Below are 23,030 nucleotides of genomic sequence, written 5' to 3'. Positions count from 1 at the left end.
CTCTACAGATTAAGACATTACAAGCACCTTAGTATGTCATAGAACACTTTTTGTTTCATATTAAGTATCCGTTGGTCCTATTAACTGTTCATGAAATACCACTGCAGCAATAAGGAAACTGGAGGTTCTTTTCAACAACAGGGACAAGGTGACAGAAGATTTAAAGAAGGGCCATAGAATACAGACATTAACAGAGACAAGTCCAAAGCTTTTGAAGTACAGATAAATATAGGCAATCGGCATTTTTTACAGCACCAAATTCTTTTGCATCTCCAGCTTGAAAAAACGTACCGAGTCAACAGGCATACACACTACAGGTTTGATATGCTGTTCTGCATATCAAGCTACAAATCATGCTATCACAAAGATGCAAAAACAGAGCATTCACATATATTTGTGCCCATCCTAGGTCTTTGGCTCAGTTTCTTTGTCTTGGTTCTGACCTACACTGATCATATGATGTGCTCCAGGAAAATGCCACAACATCGCAACATTTGCAAGAAATGTAGCAGGTAGCAGATTTTTCCATCATAACAATAGAACTGAATATGAGACCAGCTTTCTTTCATTTATCCAAAACTCTCAAGCATTAAGCCTTCATACTAAGTAGATTTGACGTACACAGAACTCTTGCAGTATGAAACTTTTAAGCTGCTGGTTGGAACCACCAAAATGGTTTCCAAACTATAATTCTTCACTGCAACCAGACTGCCTAAACTGCTTTTGCAGACAGTAGTGCACGAGCAAATTAGAAGCTTCAGGCAGATAATTTCTACAGACGACACTATATTATGAGGGACCCTATATCCTAAAAATGGGTGACTCGTAAACTTTTGCATGAAAATTGGATTCTTCTGCAGCCTGGGACCAAACGTTTGCAATTTTTTCTGCATATCCCACCTACAAAGCCACAGAACACAAAAGATGAGAAAGTTACTGAAGCAGCTCTCTCTCTCTCTCTCTCTCTCTCTCTCTCTCTAAAACCAAGATAATCAGGTCAACAAGCTGTAAAACTACATGTCGAAGTATATAAGGCATATGCAAACACGGCTTCACAGCCATTAAACCCACCCTATTGACAAGATTGGTTGCATGGCTTTCACTTCAAGGCTGCATCACATGATTTACGGATCTCCCTCTATCCGGAATATGAAGGAGATGTCTGCTTAAGAAAAGTAGTCCTTTGGTAATGCCTTGGTGAAAATAGCTCCCAGACCATTTGTGTAAGAAACATCAAACAGATATGAATGTGCTTTCTTTTCAAAAAATTCACAGGTATCGTGACCAAAACTATGAAGGATTGGTGATCAATACCATGAGAAACTGAGCTTTCCTCTCTTAACCCAAGATCACCAATTAATCTTCAAAGCCACATTCCTTCACTTATGTCTGCAGTGGCTGCCATACACTCAGACTCGATGATGTTGAGAAGGAGGCTTTGATACGCTTGACAGAGCTTCAGGAAAATGCAGTGATCTAGAAGGGGTCTACAGCAGAGGGATCAGCAAACAGAGCCTGTTACCTCAGCGTATGTTTGCTGATGGTGTTGCCACGGTTATGGCTATATTTTGTACTTGGACATACCTCTATTTATGAGAATTGTTTGGTTGAATATCTGTGTGTATTCTCTCCATATCCAAAGTATTCTCTCTATAAATCAGCTCACAGAGTGAGTTGGCATTAAAGTTTTTGTTGTGAAATCTCAATACCTTTCTTTATTCCGCTGCCTTAGGGTTGGCTGTAGCAAGCAACTTATCTATATATATATATATATATACCTTTGTAAGACTAGAATATATATACCTAGATGAATCCAGGAACAGTCCCAAACTCATCCTCTAAAAACACAACATAGTGCAGTTTCAATCTCATGATCGTCACTCATAAGGTTGAAAACCATAAACTCAATCACGCATAGCAGGGACTAGCTACTATGACATCCCCACTGACATCATCAGCGCCCAACAGTGGGTGTAGTTGAGCATCCATTTATGCAAAGTCTTCGTACTGAGTTTCTATCGGCACTCAGGAGGTGAAGGGCAGACTCAGCCATGACGAAGGCTAGCACTAAAGGAGAAGGCTAATCAAAAAGTAGTCCAAAATCTCTTCATTCAAGCTACAACTCCTTGTGAAGTCTAAACGATTTCATTTAGTCTCTCCCAAACGAGCATCTAAATCTAGCTGATAGGGCAACACACCATTTAGATAGAAAGAATTATCACAATACCAGCAGGCCACAACATGGACGAAAACTTCACAAGGTGAAATTTGCATGTCCGCTAATACGACATAAGCATATACCTAGATGAATCCAGGAACATTCCCAAACTCATCCTCTAAAAACACAACATAGTGTAGTTTCAATCTCATGATAGTCACTCATAAGGTTGAAAACCATAAATTCCATCACACATAGCTTATCTCTAACATGGTATCAGAGCAGAGCATCTCACAAGCTCTAGCTTCTTGGAGATCAACACACGACGGGCATTCACCACACTAAAGGGTGGAGACCATGCCGCGGAGGAAGAGTATTCACATGACTTGCAGTAACTGATCAGGACAGTTCCAGTCATCTACACCTACCATGGGATCCAATCCACTCATTCCAAACTTTGGAGAGTCTAAGAAGCTGGACGGAACTAACTATCTTATCTGAAAAGTGAAGGTTCGCAGTCATCTAGTGGCCGGGTAGATCTAGGAGATAACAGAAGGCACGATGCACAGATGTAGACTCCGTGATGGAGGATGGAGAATGTTGCTCAGTCATGAACCAGGCCCAGCACCACCTGCAAAAGCAAGGGACACACCCAGAGATGGAACTTGATGAGCAAGAGCTTACTAATGAGAGCATAAGTACAAGGTTACCCATAGGCATGGAGGATCATGGTACTTTTGGGAGGTACATAAACTGAAATTCCAGCATATGTGTTATAATTATGTTTTGCTGGAAATTTCAATAGATTGCCTGGGGACTAGTGTTCTTACAGGTGCTCTCAGTTCAATGGAGAGTGGAAGGTAGTACAGAGAGAGGGGGATCTCTCATCACGGATGCCTTCAACGTTTGCTGCAAGATTACCTTCAAGGTTAGCAACAAAGAGTTTGACAAGTTCCAGTTGCGGATCAAAGGTGATGATCACAAGACTACTCCAGGCAAGCCCAGTTACATGATGCTAGAAAGACCAAATGACGGTTCTGTCAAAGCCTACAGGAGGCGGATGGTGCCGGTTTAATGCACGTACCTTGCGAGGTTTGGTTGGTCCCTATCTTCTAAGAGCGATGACTGGATGGTTATGTTGATGCCTTGGGATTCTGAAGTCTCCAAAGCATTAGCGAGTTGGACCAAAGGTGTACCAATGTTCCAGACTGGATTTGATTGTTCGTGCATTTGCGGATCAGGACCTAGAGATGTGGGTAGATGGATCAATGTTGTTAACACCCTCTACTTGTCTCAGAGATCTTTTTTGAGGGAGCTGATGGAGCATGAGCATGAGAATCGACATGTGGGTGTGGTGAGGGGGTGTTGGAATATGAGGATCACCTCCCCAATTGTGAGCCCCCATGTCAGGACATGGGGGAGAATGACATACTGTACCAGATGGCACACACTGAGAGAGATTAGGGGTGCCATTATGGCAGCTATATATGTACACACACACCACATGCCTGGCTGCCACATAAGATTTTTCGTTACTCGGATAGTTGCACCTTTGGCTGTCGTAAGAAGGCCAAAACCTATGGCCAGCTTCTCACAGTGTCCAAATAGGGCATCTTCCTTATCCTTGTCAGATATTGAATCGAACACTAAACATAAATCTGGTGCATAGCCTTCCTCTTTCATTACACTTTTTAACTCATTTAACTTAGCATAAATCATGGCTCTCCTGATGGTGTTGTCACAATTCTCACTATATTTTGTACTTGGACATATACCTTCTATTAATGAGATTTGTTTGGCTGAATATACGTGTGTATTCTCTCCATATCAACGTACTCTCTATAAGCACATAGATTGAGTTGGCATATTAAAGTTCTTGTTGTAAGATCTCAAGCCCTTTCTTTATTCCGCTGCGTTGGGTTGGCCGTAGTAGCAAACAATCCTTTTCTCTAACAATAGTACCCATGAGTCTTTCTTTACTGCTCATTATAATATTTAGTAGCTTGCTCAAATCTCTAAGCATGTTTAGCAGGTCCAACAGATAAGCAAAAAATTAATGGCTGCACATAGCACATTGCTGCCCCCCGCACTGTCCCTTTGCTTGACCCTTGACAGGGGGCCTACAGGCTTCTACACTGCCCTGATGGGACTCTATTTGCAAAAGCACCCTATGAACCTGGCCTGGTGCTCACAGGGCAGCCATGAATCCTCATTGCTTAATAAATCCGTCTTAGCATGCATAATATGTTAGCAGCAAATTGAAATTATTCAATTGAGAGGAGAAAAACTTAGAATGGTTGAAATCTTCTGGGGCTATTATACTCTCTCTCAAGATAAATGTGTACCTGATTGTGAATAAAACCTTTGAGCATCTCTGAGAAGTCTCTTTGCCGTTCACGATCAAAACGCTCTAGCTCGATTCGGTTGATTTCCTGTAAGTCCAAAAGAAACCAGGTGAGTTTTCTTTCTTTCTTTCTTTCCTTCTTTTTTTGGGGGGGAGTAGGGGGGGGGGGGACACGCAAAGGTAAGTTCACTTTTAGATTAACATGGTTTATTAGTGGAATGCACAAACCAGTTATTAGCAGAAAACAAATGAGAATTTAAAGCCGACATACAATGCCAATTCAAAGAGGAAAATGTTGTTTTTCTGAAGTTGGCAAAAAGAACTAGTTCAGGACACTTAGGAGTTACATAAGAATGTCATGTCAATTTTAACAATCATAATATTAGATGTTGAATTGATAAAAAGGATGTTTTATTGATAAGAAAAAAAGGATCAAAAACCAAAATGCACAGAAACTCCATATGTGATTTGACATAGCAATTATATAGAATGGCTTCATTGGACAAAAACAGGAGACAAAGATAACACCAACTTGGCTCCAAAATAGCTTGCTTAATCCTGCCACTTCTTATCTTCATCATGCGTAAAATCAATGTCCTGAGAATAATATTCAGCTTAAAGGCGGAGAAGAAAGGTGAGATGGCACACCTTAATGCGTTCATATTCCCTCAATGCACTATCTCGTGCTTCTTCAGTCGTATTAATTGCCTCTTTCAGCTCTTCTATTTTATAATTCCTTGATCTGTCACCGCCAAATATCTTTGAAGAGGCAACCTCAAGCTTTTCAATTCTTGTAAACATAGAAGAGAGTTCTGTCATCAATGTTTGCACAGTTAGCAAAGCATTTGACCGATCATTGAAGGCTGTATGCACTGATTGCATCAAACTAAGATACTCGTGCAGTTGATCCTGCCGCATCAAGAAAGAAAAATGTCACCATAAACTGCATTTTCAAAAAATCGAAGATAAAGAAGCCATGAATTTCACAAATATCAAAACTTTATAATGCAAATATACCCAATTAATAATATCCACATGCATCCTTGATCATTTTTCTTAACTCTTATTCAATTTGAAAAGGCCCCCATTTCTTTTAAACTAGATTTGTCTCGAGGCTTCATTCCCCCTCCCCAAAAAAACAAGGAAATATATTTAACAATTGTAGGCCATCTCCTGGTGGTTCTAGTGATGCCCTATAGGCCATGGTATGTGCCTTGTAGGCATAAATATAGGCACTTGTAGTGTTAGTGCCTTTTAGGCCACATAGGACACTTAGTCCTATGTGACACCTAGGACACTTAGTCCTAGGTCTAGGTACAAGTACCTTGTACTCTCTATTTTCATTATCCTAGTTGACGTGACGGCAGACTCTATCAACCCTTGCACCTTGTACGTGTTCACTTTGGTCTACCCATCCCTTCAATGGTATCAGAGCTAGGCTCGACTTGTCTTCCTGCCCCCCAACTCCCTGCACCCCCTTCCGTACAGTCCGGACGATTGTACGGACAATTGTACTCAAAGCCTGCATACAGGTCCGTACTGTGCCGTACAAGCGTACGGAAGGTCTTGTATCCATTCTGTACATGACATGCCATACAGTTCCGTACTTCAACCACCGTACAGATCCGTACTTCAGTACTTGCGCCACCGTACAACCCCGTACAACCTACTCAGTACTATGTCTATACCACCTGTGTACATGCGCATGTACATCGTACAGCCACGTACTTGCGTACTGTTCCGTACAACCATGTACTTGCGTACTGTTCCATACAGCCACGTACTGTTCCGTACAACGTACTTGCATCGTACAGCCACATACTTGCTTCCGTGCACTGCACTCAATACCTACGCCGTACGTTGTATCTGCACCGTACTTGCTCCGAAATTTGGTACAACCTTTGCACGTGTGAAATCATTTGCAGAGTATTCTCAAAATTTGGGGCTTTTGAGGGCTTTTGCCCTCCTTATCTTCCTTCTACTGTTTGAAATCTTCTCAAGCCATTTCAACAGCTTGGAAAGCCTACATTTTGAGGTCCATACTTTGGGACAGGTGCACTTTTGCAGACAATTTGTGAACAGCAAGTCCTAATTTTGCAGTTGCAAGCCTTGAGGCTATTTTTGGGATTTGGTCTGCAATTTCGCTTTTGATTGCAATACATTGGGACAGATTGGAGATGGGTCACATTTGCAAAAATTTCAGCAAAATTTGGGGCTTTTTCTGCATTTTCACGGATGGCACTAACTATCCGATGTGGTCTTATCTCATGAAACATTTCCTTGTTGCAAAGAATTTGTGGAATATTGTTTCTGGGGTTGATCTGAGGCCAGCCAATGCTACAGTGGTTGCCTCTACTGCTGGTCCCTCTGCAGGGGATACTCCTCATGATGCCTCATCTTCTAGCACTCCTGCTACTACTCTTCCAACTCAGGAACAGCCAAGATGGGATGCAAGAGATGCAAATGCACATTCATGCATTGCTTTATCATGCAAGAGAATCATTATTCCACACATCCGGTCTTGCAGGACAGCAAAGGATGCTTGGGATAAATTGGCTTCTCTCTATCAGATTTGCAATGAAGCACGTGTTGCATATTTGAGAAGGCAATTACAGGAAGTCAGTATGAATGAAGGTGACTCTATGGATGCATACCTGACAAAGGTCAAGGACCTCATGGAACAACTTGCCAACATTGATGAGGTGGTGCCAAATTCACAGCTTGTCAGTACCACACTGAATGGACTGCCAAATACATATCAAGGGTTTGCTACAACCCTTCGATTAGTGGCCATGGGTAATCCAGACCACTATTCTTTTGATCAGCTAGTTACTTTGCTTTTGCAGAAAGAGCAAAGTCGAGCTAATAGACAAGCCATTATGGATGAAGGTGACTCTATGGATGCCTGACAAAGGTCAAGGACCTCATGGAACAACTTGCCAACATTGATGAGGTGGTGCCAAATTCACAGCTTGTCAGTACCACACTGAATGGACTGCCAGATACATATCAAGGGTTTGCTACAACCCTTCGATTAGTGGCCATGGGTAATCCAGACCACTATTCTTTTGATCAGCTAGTTACTTTGCTTTTGCAGGAAGAGCAAAGTCGAGCTAATAGACAAGCCATTATTCCTGATCATGCATTTGCTTCACAGCAGACAGGAAGAGGCAAGGCTTCCAAGCTTATGGGCAAGCCAAAATCTACGCATAGCAGCTGCAATTCCTCCCATGCATCTAAAAATACAGCAAATAAGTCAAAGAAGAAAAGATGCAACTATTGTCGCAATCCTGGACATGACATTTCAGAATGCAGGAAGCACATTCCTTCGGAGAAAAAGAAAGCAGGATTGACAGTTAATGCCTCACATGCTATTGAATCCCATGAGCCAGCAGATGCTTCACATGCACATGCTCTTCAGGATGATTGGGCATGGGCTGTCCATTGCTCATTTGATCCTTCCAAAGCTGATGCATTCTTTATTGCTAATGATGCTCAGTCCTGGTACTTTGATAGTGGTGCTTCCAAGCATGTCACATCTTGCAGACAGTTGTTTCACTCTTTAGCTGATGCACCTCGAGGGGGGACTGTCACATGTGCTAATAATGCTTCATATGCTGTAAAAGGAATTGGAGATGTGCAGCTCACATCTATTTCAAGTCATCCTGTCACTTTGACAAATGTTCTCTTTGTGCCTGGAATTGAAGTTCGTGATGACAATGCCATAGTTCTCACTGGCTGTCAACAGTTTTATCTGTCAACGATTTTATCTATAGCCTGAATCTCTTTTCCTACGTTAAAGCAATCACGGGCGATGGCTATAAGTTATTCCACCCAGCCTATTCTCATGGATCGTAGATCGTCAGATCTATGCGTTATTTCATTCATACTTATCCATGAGACCCTCATTTCCCTAGATAGTTCTCCTTGCCAAATGTCATCATTATAGCCTCTCCACTTGGTGCACCATTTTTACCCCTCTCTTGGGGTACATTAAAACCCACTTGCCCCTTGGCATTATTGCACATTTAGGTGCACCTAGGCATTAGCACTCAGAACTACCTAGTCAATGCCATTCCACCCTCACCTAGGACCTTGGCAGTTACTTCTCTTGACCATTTCAATTACGCACATTAACTATTACAAAAGTTGGTCATCTAAGAGAAAATGCCCACCGATCTATCCGAGGTCATGCTATCTCGGCTAGAGCATAACATTCCTTCTCTCTTCAAGCATCAGCGTCCTCGATGATGAAATCTGGGAACGCTCTCCGTAACTGGTATACGGATTCCCAGGTAGCTTCCGATAGAGGCTGACCATGCCATGCAACCAACACCGTGGGTATCTTCCGATTTCGTATTTGCATTGTTCCTCGGTCCAGGATTCTTGTTGGTTTGCGCCTCGCAATATCCTCTATCTCCTGAAACAAAACCACACCTTCGATTAGTGAGTCACCTGTATGCAAAAATTTCTTTAAGCGCGAAACATGAAAAACCGGGTGCACCTTACACCCCTGTGGCAATTCCAATTTATAGGCTACACTGCCTATTCTCTTTAGAATTAACCACGGCCCACAGTATCGAGGTGATAACTTAGCACACTCTCCTGAAGTCAACGACTTCGAGTGCGAAGGAACTCTGAGAAAAACTTTTTCTCCTTCTTTAAATACTCTTATAGACCGATTTTCATCCGCATACACCTTGGCTCTATCCATAGCCTGGCGGATATTAGCTCTCGCAAGTCCTAGCATCTCCCGCATCTGAACTACAAAGTTCGCGGCACTAGGCACTTTCTGAGGTACTCCAACTATAGTTGGATTGGCTGGTCTATAACCATAGTTCAGTTCAAACGGACTGAACCCGGTAGAGGAATGTTTCCTATCATTGTAGGCAAACTCCAACAATGGCAACCACTTGTCCCATGTATGTTGCCTCAATGACACATATGCCCACAGCATATCCTCTAAAGTCTGGTTGACCCTCTCCGTCTGACCATCCGTCTCAGAATGATCCCCACTACTCATTCCCAACTCAGTCCTTAGTGTCTCAAAACCGCTGTCCAAAAATGACCGGTAAATCTGACATCTCTGTCTGACACTATGGATCTAGGCAATCCATGCAGACGAAATATATGTCTGATAAACAAATCCGCCACTTGCGGGGCACTAACAGACTCCCTAGTCGGAATGAAGTGAGCCATCTTGGTTAGACGATCAACCACCACAAGGATAGAATCATACCCTCCTTGTGTCGTAGGCAGCCCTACAATAAAGTCCATGGAAATGCTCTCCCACTTACTTAGTGGTATCTCCAAGGGCTGTAAAAGTCCGGGTGGCTTCACCCGCTCGGCCTTGCTTACCTGACACGAAAAACACCGTGTCACATATTCATGAATATGCTTTTTCATCTTTGGCCAAAAGAAATCTCGCTTCACGAGATCATATGTCTTCTCGACTCCTGGATGTCCCGCACACGGGCTATCATGGCATTGTCGAATGACTCTCTGCCTGAGATCATTCTGACCAGGTACTACAACCTTGCCATTTCTAACTAGCATACCATCCCTTATGGTATATCTTGCATATGTTTGGCCTTTTCTGGATGCCAGGTCATCCTTCACATTTTCCCCGGGTTTTAACACATGAGCCTTAGGCCATAAGCTCTGGACAAACTCGTCCACTTTTTGAGTTTCTCTTATCTCGGTCATTAGAGCACTCTCTAATACCGTGAAACTCAGGTTGTGCATAATGCGAGACAACGCATCAGCCACCTTATTATCTTTTCCTCTTCGGTACCGAATCGTTAAATTAAACTCTTGCATGAGCTCTGCCCACCTAGCTTGGTGGCCCCTCAAGTCAGGCTGTTTACAAAAATGTTCCAGAGTATCATGATCTACATCCACATAAAACTCTGAACCATACAAATAATGCCTCCATGTTTTCAAGCATGGATAACAGCATACAACTCCAATTCATGAGTTGGCCAATTCCTTTGAGAGGGAGAAAGCTTCTTGCTTTCAAAGGCTACTGGCCTTCCCTCTTGAAGGAGGACTGCTCCTACCGCAATGCCACTTGCATCGGTTTCTAGGAACAACGGTTTCTGGGGATCAACTATTTTTAACACCGGTCCTGAGACCACAGCTTGTTTTATGGTGTTAAAACTTTCCTGTTGATTCTGTCCCCAAATAAAAGGTACTTTATCTGAGGTCAGATCAGTCAATGGCGATACTATTCCGGAATATCCTTTGATATGCCTTCTATAAAACTGGACAAATCCCAAGAATGATCGCAACACGGTCAGACTCTGAGGGATTGGCCAAGTTAGTATCGCAGCCACTTTCTTCGGATCCATTTCTACCCCCTGTGGAGTAATTATGAACCCTAAATATTCAAGCCTAACCATACACAGTATAGTTTTCTTTTTATTTACATAGAGACTGGCTTTCCTCAAAGTACTGAACACTACTCTTAAGTGTTCACGATGCTCAGTAATACTTTTACTGAATATCAGGATATCGTCAATGAAATGTACTACGAACTTTCCGATATACGGACGTAGTAAATCGTTCATAAGCATGACGAAGGTCGCTGGAGCATTGGTAAGTCCAAAGGGCATTACCAAAAACTCATAATGACCAAACCTGCTTCTAAAAGCGGTTTTATGCACATCCTCGGCTCTAATCCGGATTTGATGGTAGCCGCACTTAAGATCTATCTTGCTGAAAATCACGGCTCCATGTAATGCATCTAGCAAATCATCAATCCGAGCCATCGGATACCTGTGCTTAACAGTGATATTATTCAATGCTCTGTAATCTATACAGAGGCGAAACGTATCGTCCTTTTTCTTCTTTAATATCACTGGCGAAGCAAAAGGTGAGAAACTTGGTTGAATTTGCCCCAACTTGAGGTATTCTTCCAGTTGTCTACGCACCTCCGCCTCTTCAGTAAAACTCATTCTATAGGGAGGTCTATTTACAGGTTCTGCCCCCAGGATCAGTTCAATCTTATGTTGAACTTTCCGCTCTGGAGGTAACCCATAAGGTAGTTCATCCCTAAAACATTCAGAGAACTCCTCTGTTATAAGATTAGCCAGCTTGGCCATCTCACCACTTTGCGTAACATCAGTGCTAGCCGAAGAATCATCAACCGGCTCTACCGATGCTGTGCAAAGGAATAAAAACTCTACTTGAGCTTTTCGGATTTCCATCACGGAAACCAACGGTCCCTGAGGTATATCTTTCTGACCTCGCAAGACATAAAGCACATCATTCATCTTGAATTGATATACGTGCTTTTTCCAATCAATGGCTGGATTCTTCCTAGAATGCCACGCCATACCCAGGGCTATATCTGCATGAGCAAGCTTGGTCATTTCAAAATCAAGCTTCTTAGCATAGTCCTGAATCCGAAGCTCCAACTGGGTAACCCTTTGGTCCCACACTTCAGTTGAACTTCCATCTGCCATCCTGACTGTATACGCATAGTCAGATGGACTTGTCTTTAATTTCAGCCTCTTCACGAGCTTGGAGTTAATCACATTGTGAGTTGACGCCGAGTCAAACAACACAATGACATCATGACTGGCCACTTGCCCTTTCATTTTAATTAACTCCGTATCATTAAAGGATGTATACCCCGTTGCTGCGGGCTTAGATAGGATGTTATCAGGTGCACTCGTCACTAGCTTAGCAACAGACACACATAACAAACAAGGTACTAACCTCTGAGAAGATCCTGCTAGCTGAATCTGCATCTCTTCCGCTCTGGGACTTCCCTCCATCTCCACGTCGCAATTCTGCTCACTATCCCGATTTCAAGTCCCAAAAAAACAGTCGCGATATACTGTTGTTCTTCACTTCAAACTCCCTGCTCGGCTACTGATTGCTCGACGATTCACTCTTCCTGTCGAACCTGCTCCAACGACCCCGTCGAATTCGAGCAGACGTCGACAACCTCGTTTACCCGTCACCTGCGACTGTTTTTCCACGCTAACAGCCCGTCGCATGTTAGTCACGTCACCTCCTTGGACTGCTTATCCCCCTCGACCAGTCGCGATTTCAGAAGCCCCGTCGGGTTTTCTTTTGGACTCTTCTTCATACAAAATCAGTGTCGATTTGTTTGACCCATAAGCTCTTGGCTATGGCGGACGATTCTCAAAAAACAGCCACCAACGCTGCGTCACGTCTGACCCCGTGACGAATTCCAGGCTTAACGACTTTCTCTCAACGTCAACAGAGCCCAAGCTCAACACGTCTATCCCTTACTAGACCCTACGCTCCTCTTGGCGCAGATCAATCACCCGTCAGCGCCTCACTGTGATCAGCGTGTCGCCTACACCAGTCGTCGTAGCAGAACACCAACCAAAATTGACCGTCCACCTTCCCTTCACAGGTTTCGTCGTAGATCACGAATCCCCTTTCATCCTCTAACCATGCTCTGATACCAAATGTCAACAGTTTTATCTGTCAACGATTTTATCTGTAGCCTGAATCTCTTTTCCTACGTTAAAGCAATCACGGGCGATGGCTATAAGTTATTCCACCCAGCCTATTCTCATGGATCGTAGATCGTCAGATCTATGCGTTATTTCATTCATACTTATCCATGAGACCCTCATTTCCCTAGATAGTTCTCCTTGCCAAATGTCATCATTATAGCCTCTCCACTTGGTGCACCATTTTTACCCCTCTCTTGGGGTACACTAAAACCCACTTGCCCCTTGGCATTATTGCACATTTAGGTGCACCTAGGCCTTAGCACTCAGAACTACCTAGTCAATGCCATTCCACCCTCACCTAGGACCTTGGCAGTTACTTCTCTTAACCATTTCAATTACGCACATTAACTATTACAAAAGTTGGTCATCTAAGAGAAAATGCCCACCGATCTATCCGAGGTCATGCTATCTCGGCTAGAGCATAACACTGGCACTTTGCAAAAGGGGCTTTATCACCTTGATCATCACTCAGCTGCACTTTCTATTAAAGCATTTGCTATTTCAGATTCACAGCTTCCTGAAACTCATCTTTGGCATGAGAGAATGGGTCATCTCAATTATAGAGCTCTTGCAAAGCTACATTCACATCAGATGGCAAATGATGTACCTCATATTCATACAGTTTCCAAACATGTGTGTGAGGGTTGTCTTTTGGGTAAGATGCATCGGTTTCCTTTTCAAAAGAATTGTCCAAAACTCTCACAAAGGAAATTGCAACTAGTGCACAGTGATGTCTGTGGCCCAATGAGGACAAAAGCCATTGGGGGGTACAAATATTTCATTACTCTCATTGATGATTTCACAAGATATTGCTGGATATATCCTTTAAAAGCCAAATCTGAAGTTTTCTTACGCTTTCACCCTCAACACAGATAGGGGGGGAGAGTATATGTCAAAGGAGTTTGATGCATTTCTGTCTCCAAGGGGCATTGTTCACTCATGCACTACTCCTTACACTCCTCAGCAGAATCCTGTTTCTGAAAGGAAAAACAGGTCCACAATGGAGATGGCCAGATGCATGCTTAAGGCCAAGTCTTTGCCCAATAAATTTTGGCTTGATGCAGTGATGTGTGCCAACTATGTGCTGAATAGATCACCTACACGGGCATTGAAGACTGTTACACCTTATGAAGCATGGAAAGGTAGGAAGCCTTCACTTTCACACATGAGAGTTTTTGGGTCTCTTGCATATGTTCATGTACCATCTCAGCTGAGCCATAAGCTTGATGACAAGGCAATCAAATGCATATTTATTGGTTACAGCCAGGACAGCAGAGGGTATCGGTTATACCAACCAAATACTGGGAAGATTATTGTCAGTAGAGATGTAATCTTTGCTGGACATTCAGCTTCTCCTCTTGTGGACTGCAAAGCTAAGCCAGATGTTGACATGTTTGATGCCTTTGAATCTTGGTTACCTCTGCCATCCTCAGAAGAGGACTTTGACCGGCAACATGAGCCTCCTGCAGGCCCTCCACCAAGCAATAATCAGCCACTACCTCATGCTGATTTGCAGGTTTCTCTTCCGGCACAAAAGTGTGTTGGTTTGCAGACCACGAGTTGCACAGTTCTGCCGTGGGGTTGTGATCATTCTTTGGAGGTTTTTTCGGCAGTACTTGCAGAGTTTTTCCTGTATACTCTGGTGCGGTCTATTCTCTCTCTAGTCACAGTTTGCTGTCACTCTCTATTCACATATCTGCTCTCTATCTCTGTTTGTATATTCTGCTGCATTTTGACAGCAGAGAGGGGCAGTAGTATAGCAGCGCTTATGCAGGAGGAGTGAGGATAGCAAAGCCTCCTATGGGAGCCAACAGGCTCCAAGGAGGAGGGCAATTACAAGCCCTGGGGAGGGGGAACCGCCAAGGGCCGGAGGATCCCTACCCCTCGTTTTATAGCCCCAAGGGTGGCTAGGTCTCCTTTCTCAACTGGCAGGTGGTGGAGATATCCCTTGAAATTTGGTGAGCTGGATTGACATTGCCTGGACAATAGTTGGAGTAGAGGACAAGTAATGGAGTAAGGGGACAAGTATTATGACAGGTAGTGCATGAGAGACATAAGTGATGCATGCAATCCAAGTGTCCCAACATGTCAACTTTCAAGTAGACTCTCCGCAAGTAAGCCATGTCTTGGACAGGTGGCCACTTGACAAGGACAATTGCATGGCTGCTATGCAACGCTGCTGTCACATCATCCTGCCACCTCAGCATGCCCCATCATCAGCCTGCTGCTATGTATCATGCCACATGTCACAAGCTGATTTAGACGTATGCTTTAAATTGGGATGAGGGTTTTTCAACCCCTCTATTTGTCTGACTATAAATTTCAGTTTGAATGGTCACTACCTTTCCGATTTGACTTCTGATTCCAATCTGAGTTTCTTGGTGATGCCCTATCCAATGGGCTAATCTAGGATTAATTCCAGACTTTTTGGTTTGGTCGGCCTTCTCAAATATCCCATTAGGCCTATTTAGTTTGTAGTCTTGTTATGTATCTCCTTGTCTCTGTCATATTCACAAGCTCACACCCAAGGCACTATAAACATTCTCCTTAAGAATCGCTCTGTCGGTATCTATTCTGTGCATTTGGGTAGGGAATAAATCTGAAGGGAATTTTTCAAGAGTACAAAGCAAGATCGATGGCCACTGGCTGCAAGTAGTTTGAGGGTGTTACTCTGAAACTTTTGCATCTATGGCGAATATGAGCACAATCAGGACTATACATCAGGATGCTATGAGGATCACACTACATCATGACACAACAAAAACGAGCATGACAAAAAGCACGAGAATAAAACACTTGACCTTCTAAATCCGAAAGCAGCTACACATGCTTTCGATGCACAACAGCAGGAAAAGTGCTACTTCAGACATGCAAGACAATTAGATACATACCAAGTTCTTAACCGTTTGTGCATTTGCCTCCCGATAGAATCGACTTGCTTTTACAGCTGCTGTAGCCACTCGTTTTGCATCTCCTGCATGGGTTCTCTGAGCATTGTAGACAGCTTCTTCTGTCTCGTATTTAGCCATTTTGATAAACGCTAAACCCAGCTCTCCCATGGTTTCACCAACTTCTTGCTGGGCCTTCACTAAAGCCTCCGCCTACATACAAAACTTTTACCGCTTAGGAAAAAAAGCACAGCCTGTGCAACAAGGTAAACTCTCGTGACAAAATGAAGCAATGTCATGTTTCTCTCCTAAGAAACATTATACTCTCAAAAAGATGATATAACCAGCGCCTTGCTTACCCGTTGTGATGCCTCACTCAAATGCTGTTCAAAATCCTGTAATTTCTCTTTCCTTTCCATAAATTCTTTGTCTTCCTCATTTACTGCAGGTTTCGCTCCACCCCACTCAATTGTGACCGACTGCTTCAATTCTTTGAACAAACGCATAAGATCTCTGCCTCCTTTAGCGGGCTGGGCAACATCTTGTGGTGTAATTACAGCACTTCCCTCACCAAAAAGCTGACGTGGGAGATTTACTGCACCATCCAACATTCTTGAGGCCATGTCCGTGGTGGGTAGCAGAGGCAACTTCCCCTGAGACTGCAGGAACAACCGTAATTCATCACTCGTTCTGATAATCGGATGGCTAGCTAATCTACCAAGATATTTCTCAATAGCAACCCTCCGCTGTTCAATGAACTCTTGCTTTTGCATGACTTGTTTCTCCACGACATTCTTGTCTGGACGAGAGGGAATAAAATATCCCCTGTAAGTTTCTGCCAGCCTATCAGCTAGAGTGACCACGTCCCGAAAACGTCTCCTGACGGAGAAATTGTTGCCCCCATACCGTGGAATGTTTGTGCGAGTGACTATGAGATACGTCATGTAGCTGTTACCCCCCGGTACAATCGACGAGCTGGCATTATCTTGCACTCGTTGTGGTTGCGAGACGTTGATAGTTAGATACTCAGAGAAGGAAGATGATGACGATGACAAAGGTAGAAAATTTCCCGACTCTCTCAAGCTTCCATTACCCATTGCTACTCCAACGTAAGGAGTGAACATCGTATCAGAATAAGATGGAGGCTGCACGTGTTGATCTTCCCTCACATTGCTTCTGGGAGAGTCCTGGGTAGTCTTAGCAAACGATTCTCTAGAATTTCTTTGGAATGGATCTTGTTTCGGGGAAGATAGAGGATGAGATTCCTCAATGGGTAAGCTCCCTGACATAGCACTTTTGTAGTCACTAGTCGACAGATAAGTGTGAGGAGACGAGTCAAGAACTAAACTTTCCATTGCATCCATGGACGAGTACAGCCGCGAGTTCTGATCATAGTCGCCCTCAGGACCCATCATCATGACCGCGCTAGGAGCACCTGTTCAATTCAGGGCTCGAATTCAACTCTGAAAGCTCAAATTTGACAAGAAAAGCACCAGAAATCCCGAACTTGACAAGAAAAGCACACCTGTTCAAGCAAGCGGTGCGAAGGCGGCTGGAGCAGCAACGAGATCCGAAGAAATTAGGTCTGGAAGGAGGAGATCTGCATTGCGCTCCGCTGCTGAGGCCTGCCGGAATCCGAAAGCATGAGGAAGAACTCTTTGCTTTGATTGCTGGCACTGCAGTTCTTCTCCCTGCGAAGAATTCCGCGCTGTAAAGGCATGGATTTTCTTCTGCTATCGAAGAGTTCTGGTGTTTGCTCTGGATCTTGTAGTGCGTATCATCTGTTCCCCTGGGATTGCATCCTTTGATCTGGTGCTGTGCGAGGTGTGGCTATGGCGATAGCTAAGCTATGGCGATGGCGAAGAGCGGCAGGTTGAAGAAGACGACCCTTATGACTATATAGACCCAAGTCAGCCAAGTCATACACCTCACACGTGTGCCGCTTTGCCGCATGCGCCGCGGCCTTGTGCCGTGTGACTTCTGTGCATCCTCGTGTGAGTGTGCGTGTGTGTGTGCATGTCAGTGTTCACAGTCGAGTTTTACGACTATATAGACCCAAGTCAGCCAAGTCATACACCTCACACGTGTGTCGCTTTGTTGCATGCGTCGTGTGACTGGTGCGCATCCTCGCGTGCGTGTGCGTGTCAGTGTTCACTGTCGAATTTTACGTCTGTCACCTCCTTGACTTTGGCTTTGAGCGCGGCCACATGCACGAATGTTTGGCAGTCTGGACATTTGGACGTGAAAATCTAGGTAGCTCCATTACCCATAGAGCATGGCTTTTGGACTCCTGAGTGTGCACCAGTGTCAGCCTCTCATACCTCTCCCCTCCTCTCTTTCTCTCTCCTTGCTCCTACCACTGAGTCTGCCATCTCTGATCCCTGCGTGAGCATGTGAAAAAGCAGCAGCTAGTGAAATTGAAGGCCATGCGTTTCTTTATGGCGGGGGAACCATCCAAACATCCTTGGTGGTTTGAGCATATCCTCCAGCCACCAGTTCAAATCTCGGAGATTCAGCCTAATGCATCTGTGTGGGGTGTGTGAGTTGACCACGGCTGTGAACCCTCTACCTGTTGCCCCTCGATAGGACCACAAGTGGGTGAGTGTGGTGTGTTTTTAAACAAAAAACAAAAAAAGTTTGTAGATATGGAAACCTTAAACTTTCCGATAAGTTCTATAACTGAAATATGAAAAACAAAATACGACCTTAAAAAACTACAAAGATAAATCTCTCGGTAAATTTAAAAACTTGTTTCATTGTACACAGTTTGACAATTTTTGTGAACACCAGTGCATGTGCATTTGCATCTCCGTGATGGATGGCACTCAAAGAAGAAGCACAAACAAACAAACCACTCACTTGAGTTTAACTCTTGCATGTTCAAGCTTCACATGATCAACCAAAACCCTTGAAAAATGTTGATTTTGATTTTGCAAATATCTACACAACTACCTTACTAGCTTACAACAATAAATGTATTGGTTATCCTATGGGTGCATTTTTTTGGAGAGCGTGTGCAAAAATGGCAAGCATACTCTCTCTCTCTCTCTTTGTGTGGACCTTTTGTATGCACTATCAAATAAATCATTAAAAGTTCTTTTCCATACTCTCTCTCTCTCTCTCTCTCTCTCTCTCTCTCTCTCTCACTCACTTTCCCATTAAAATAAAAAGTTTACATTGCAAGTACCCCATGCTTATGGGTTTGGTCTTAAAAACATGAAGTTGATATGTTTGTATGACTAGTTTTTCTTGTCATTGTGTTATTGCGCTCTCTCTCTCTCTCTCTCTCTCTCTCTCTCTCTCTCTCTCTCTCTCTCTCTCATCCTTTGTCACATTCTCATTGAAACAAATTATTTTTTCTTGTCATTGTTATTGTGCTATGACTCTCTCTCTCTCTCTCTCTCTTCCTTTGTTGGTTGGCTCTTGTATCCATGTGATGGGTTGACCTTTGTGGGGAGTCCAGTTTGTGGTGCCAAGATCCTATATTTCAAGGTCAGGATGCTGTTTCAAGTGCGAGGGGTTGGAATATGGGTTGTGTGGCTCAAACCCCTTCACAAGGCATGAGGAAATATATGTGTGGCTAATAAGATAAGGCAACTATTTGAAGGAATAATGCCTCAAGAAGGCACTATATAACATGTGGATGAAGGAAAGATTGATCCCATAAGCATGGGGTGCTTATAATGTTTAAAGTATATGTAAAACTACTTGTGGAGCCTCTCGCGTAATCCCGCTGGCCTTTTTGGACATTGAGAGAGGCAGCGTGGCTAGCAGGAAGGGGGATTGGGAACCCCCTCTACTTCGCATGATTTTTGGGCGATGTGTGTGGCCAACAATAGTTTAAACAAGATCGATATTTTTTTCCAAATCCCAAATCTGGGCACAAGTGCAATTTCGAGTAATTTTCCTTTTTGAACTGCTTCAATCCGAGTTATGCATAAAAAGTTATGAGCCTTCGAAGTTTTGGCTATGTATATGTGAAAATGGGCATCCCAAAAAAAACAAAAAAGTATCGTGGCATTTTAGATGTCGAAGTGCCACATGGCATCACATAGACACGTGTCTATTTGAATGCCACTTGGCACTTCAGCAGTCGAAATGCCACGTGGCCTTTTTTCCCTACTCTACGTAGCCAAAACTTTGAAGGGTCATAACTTTTTATGCATAACTCCGATTGAGGTGGTTCAAAAATGAAAACTACATGAAATTTCAAGCTCTTTCGACTCGTGTACTCAAATTTGGGATTTGGAAAAAACTAAAGGTCTATTTCAAGCTACAAAGTTTTAGGTGTGTGTATGGGAATGATGCAAGAGCATTTAAAAGAGGGATGTGCATGCGTGCATGCGTGTGTGTGTGTGTTCCCACACACACATGCTCTCTCTCTCTCTCTCTCTCTCTCTCTCTCTCCTACCCTTCACCTCCCTTTTTCTCTCTTCTCTCTCTTCCTCTCCCCACATCTCTCTCTCTCTCAACTACACTTCACCTCCCTTTTTCTCTCTTCTCTCTCTTCCTCTCCCCACATCTCTCTCTCTCTCTCTCTCTCTCTCTCTCTCTCTCTCTCCATTTTGACAGTTGAAAAAGACTTGACACCTAGAAAAAAAACTTGCCACATGGCATTTTGACAATTGAAATGCCACATGGTAGTCTTTTTAAATAGTATAAATTATCCTTTCTTGGGCTGTGTATATGTGTTCGGTGAAATTTTTTAAGAAGGCAAACTTACTTGCATTGCTTTCTGTTACATTTTGTGGCCAGAACTATCTAGAATTGCATGCATGCTGTGCACATAAAATGTCGATTCAAGCTATGCTATTTAATTCACCACAAAGATTGAAAAGTTCGAATATAGGCGATACTATATTCCAAAGAAAGATGACATCTATTGACATAGAGAAGACCCGACTGCAAACCTAGACATTGGCTCATCCCTACTTTGATTTTTGCTCTAGTACTTGCAATGACATGATAGACTCCTACAAATTACATGTGAGATGAGAGTGAGGGAAATAGACATTCAAAGTGAGAAGAGAGAGGTGTGTGGAGGTAAAGAGTCATTGGGGGGGGGGCGGAGAGAGAGAGAGAGAGAGAGAGAGAGAGAGAGAGAGAGAGAGAAGGGGGGAAGGGAGGAAGGAAGCGAGGGAGGGAGGGAGAGAGGGAGGGAGGGAACGAGAGGGAGAGGGAGAGAGAGAGAGAGAGAGAGAGAGAGAGAGAGAGAGAGAGAGAGTGCCGCGGGGGAGAGAGAGAGAGAGAGGAAGGAGGGAGAGAGAGAGGGAGAGAGAGAGAGAGAGAGAGAGAGAGAGAGAGAGGAAGAGAGAGAGAGAGAGGGAGGGAGGGAGGGAGGGAGAGAGAGAGAGCGAGAGAGAGAGAGGGGGGGGGGGGGCAAGGGGAGGGATGAGGAGAGAGATGTTCATGTAGAATGAGAGAGAGAAGAAAAGGGACATGAAGAGAGAAGAGAGATGAGAGAGAGTGTGTTTGCCATTTTTGAGCAAGCTCGCCAAAATATGCTCACCACAAAACATCGCCCGTTATCCTTGATTTAGAGTTGATGCATGCAATGAGTGACAAATTTTTGAATTCTAACTTTTACAATCAAGAGAATTTTGAGCATGGTGTTGAACTTTGAAGGGCATGCTCCTACATTTGGATTGAGACAAAAGAAAGCAGTAAACCTAGAGACATCACAATAAAAGTAAAAGACTTAATAGGAGAGAAAATATTTAATCAATCATCATATTGTATAAAGCACTTGCAACATGCATGTTTCCCTATTGGTCACCTATATAGAACACATTTACCAAGCATATTCGTGCGTGTATGTGTGTGCGTGTGTTCACAACAAAAGAAAAAGTGTGTTTGTGTGTTGCCCACAAGATGTTGTGCACGTGTGCTCGTACATGTGTACATACATGTGTTTATGGTGCATATGTGCATGTGCCTTTATGTGTTTATGGTGTGTGCATATGCATGTGAGTTCTATTTAAAGTGAATGAAGTGCATGATACCTTGTATCTACACCAAGGTGTGAGTATGTACATACATGCACATTTTACTTGAAGACAATGCACACAAGTTGATTCCATGCCCCCAATACACCAAGCATCTACATGTGTATACTAGCATGACACTTGGGTGTGCACTTGTATGAGGGGAATAGTACAACCCTAAGTTTTAGCATTCGTAGCACAACAAATATGAGAAGGGCAACCGACATACAAATCTCACAATGAGCTAAGCACTCAAGCAAGCAATGAATAAGATGTTAGTTTAAGTGCTACAATAAGCAACCAAGCAAGAGGCATTTCAAGCAGCCAAACAATAATAGAAGGTACAAGTAACTAGCAGTAACAAAGAATTTTGAGTAGTAGCTAATCAATCATAGCAGAGCAAGCAAAAGATATAGCAGTTATATGTAATCAATTAGAGCAACAAGCAAAATTTATAGCAGTCATATGTTATCGATCAGAGCAACAAGCAAAAATGAACATCAATGGCAAATAGCCTCAACAACATGCACAATTTGCAATAGATAAAAGTGAATACAAAAAGTAATATGCAATGAAAAAAGCATAATGACTTAAGAGATAGTAAGGAGATAAACCAAGCAATTAAGTTACGACAAGCAATACAATGGTAGGATAGCAACCAAGCAATCAACAACCAACACAAAAGAAAAAAACAAGATTGCATGAAACAAAGAAGAAGCAATAGATAGCAAGGGAGTGAGAAGGAGTAGCAATAAAGTAAACTCAGAAATCCAAAAATATCTCCTCGAAGATGAAGAGAGATGCAGAGACCTCACAAAATCCTATAGAGACAAAGAAACCCTCTGACCTTCATAACACCATAACATGAGCTCCATATATTAGATCTAGGACTTGTTTGAAGCAAAATGAAGGGCGAACGGAGCTTTACAAGAAGAACTAAAGATTCCTAATGAAGGAGGGCTTGTTGTCTTGACAGAACAAGGTCTTTGACTCTCTCTCATTGAAAACTCTTTTGTAAATAAATGAACCTCACGAATCTCACTCTCGGAGAAGAAGCATGCCTCGTGAAAGGATGGCTTAGTGCCTTGACGAGATGCAAGGGCTTGGGAGCACCTAGTGCTCTGATAATATGATGAAGTGGATAGAGAGAGAGAGAGA

At 43.2% G+C, this 23,030-nt stretch overlaps 1 protein-coding gene across 1 annotated transcript; it reads right to left on the bottom strand.

Moving 5' to 3' along the window:
• Positions 1–225: 225 nt before the first annotated feature.
• LOC147897579 (sorting nexin 2B-like) lies at positions 226–17,767 on the bottom strand. The gene is made up of 6 exons (XM_087380812.1): positions 17,414–17,767; positions 16,248–17,323; positions 15,892–16,101; positions 5,151–5,411; positions 4,504–4,590; positions 226–900 (listed from the first exon to the last, which is right to left on the bottom strand). Exons 2-6 carry the CDS (start codon positions 17,304–17,306, stop codon positions 802–804), a joined length of 1,716 nt encoding a protein of 571 aa, XP_087236938.1. The 5' UTR covers positions 17,307–17,323; positions 17,414–17,767; the 3' UTR covers positions 226–801.
• Between the last annotated feature and the right edge of the window lie 5,263 nt (positions 17,768–23,030).

Source organism: Dipteris shenzhenensis, chromosome 10 (assembly GCF_047967505.1).
Source record: "Dipteris shenzhenensis isolate YYH24624 ecotype China chromosome 10, Dip_SZ_1.0, whole genome shotgun sequence".
Taxonomy (NCBI): Eukaryota; Viridiplantae; Streptophyta; class Polypodiopsida; order Gleicheniales; family Dipteridaceae; genus Dipteris; species Dipteris shenzhenensis.
Note: the sequence above shows the minus strand (reverse complement) of the source record. Positions and strands in the feature narration are given on the sequence as shown.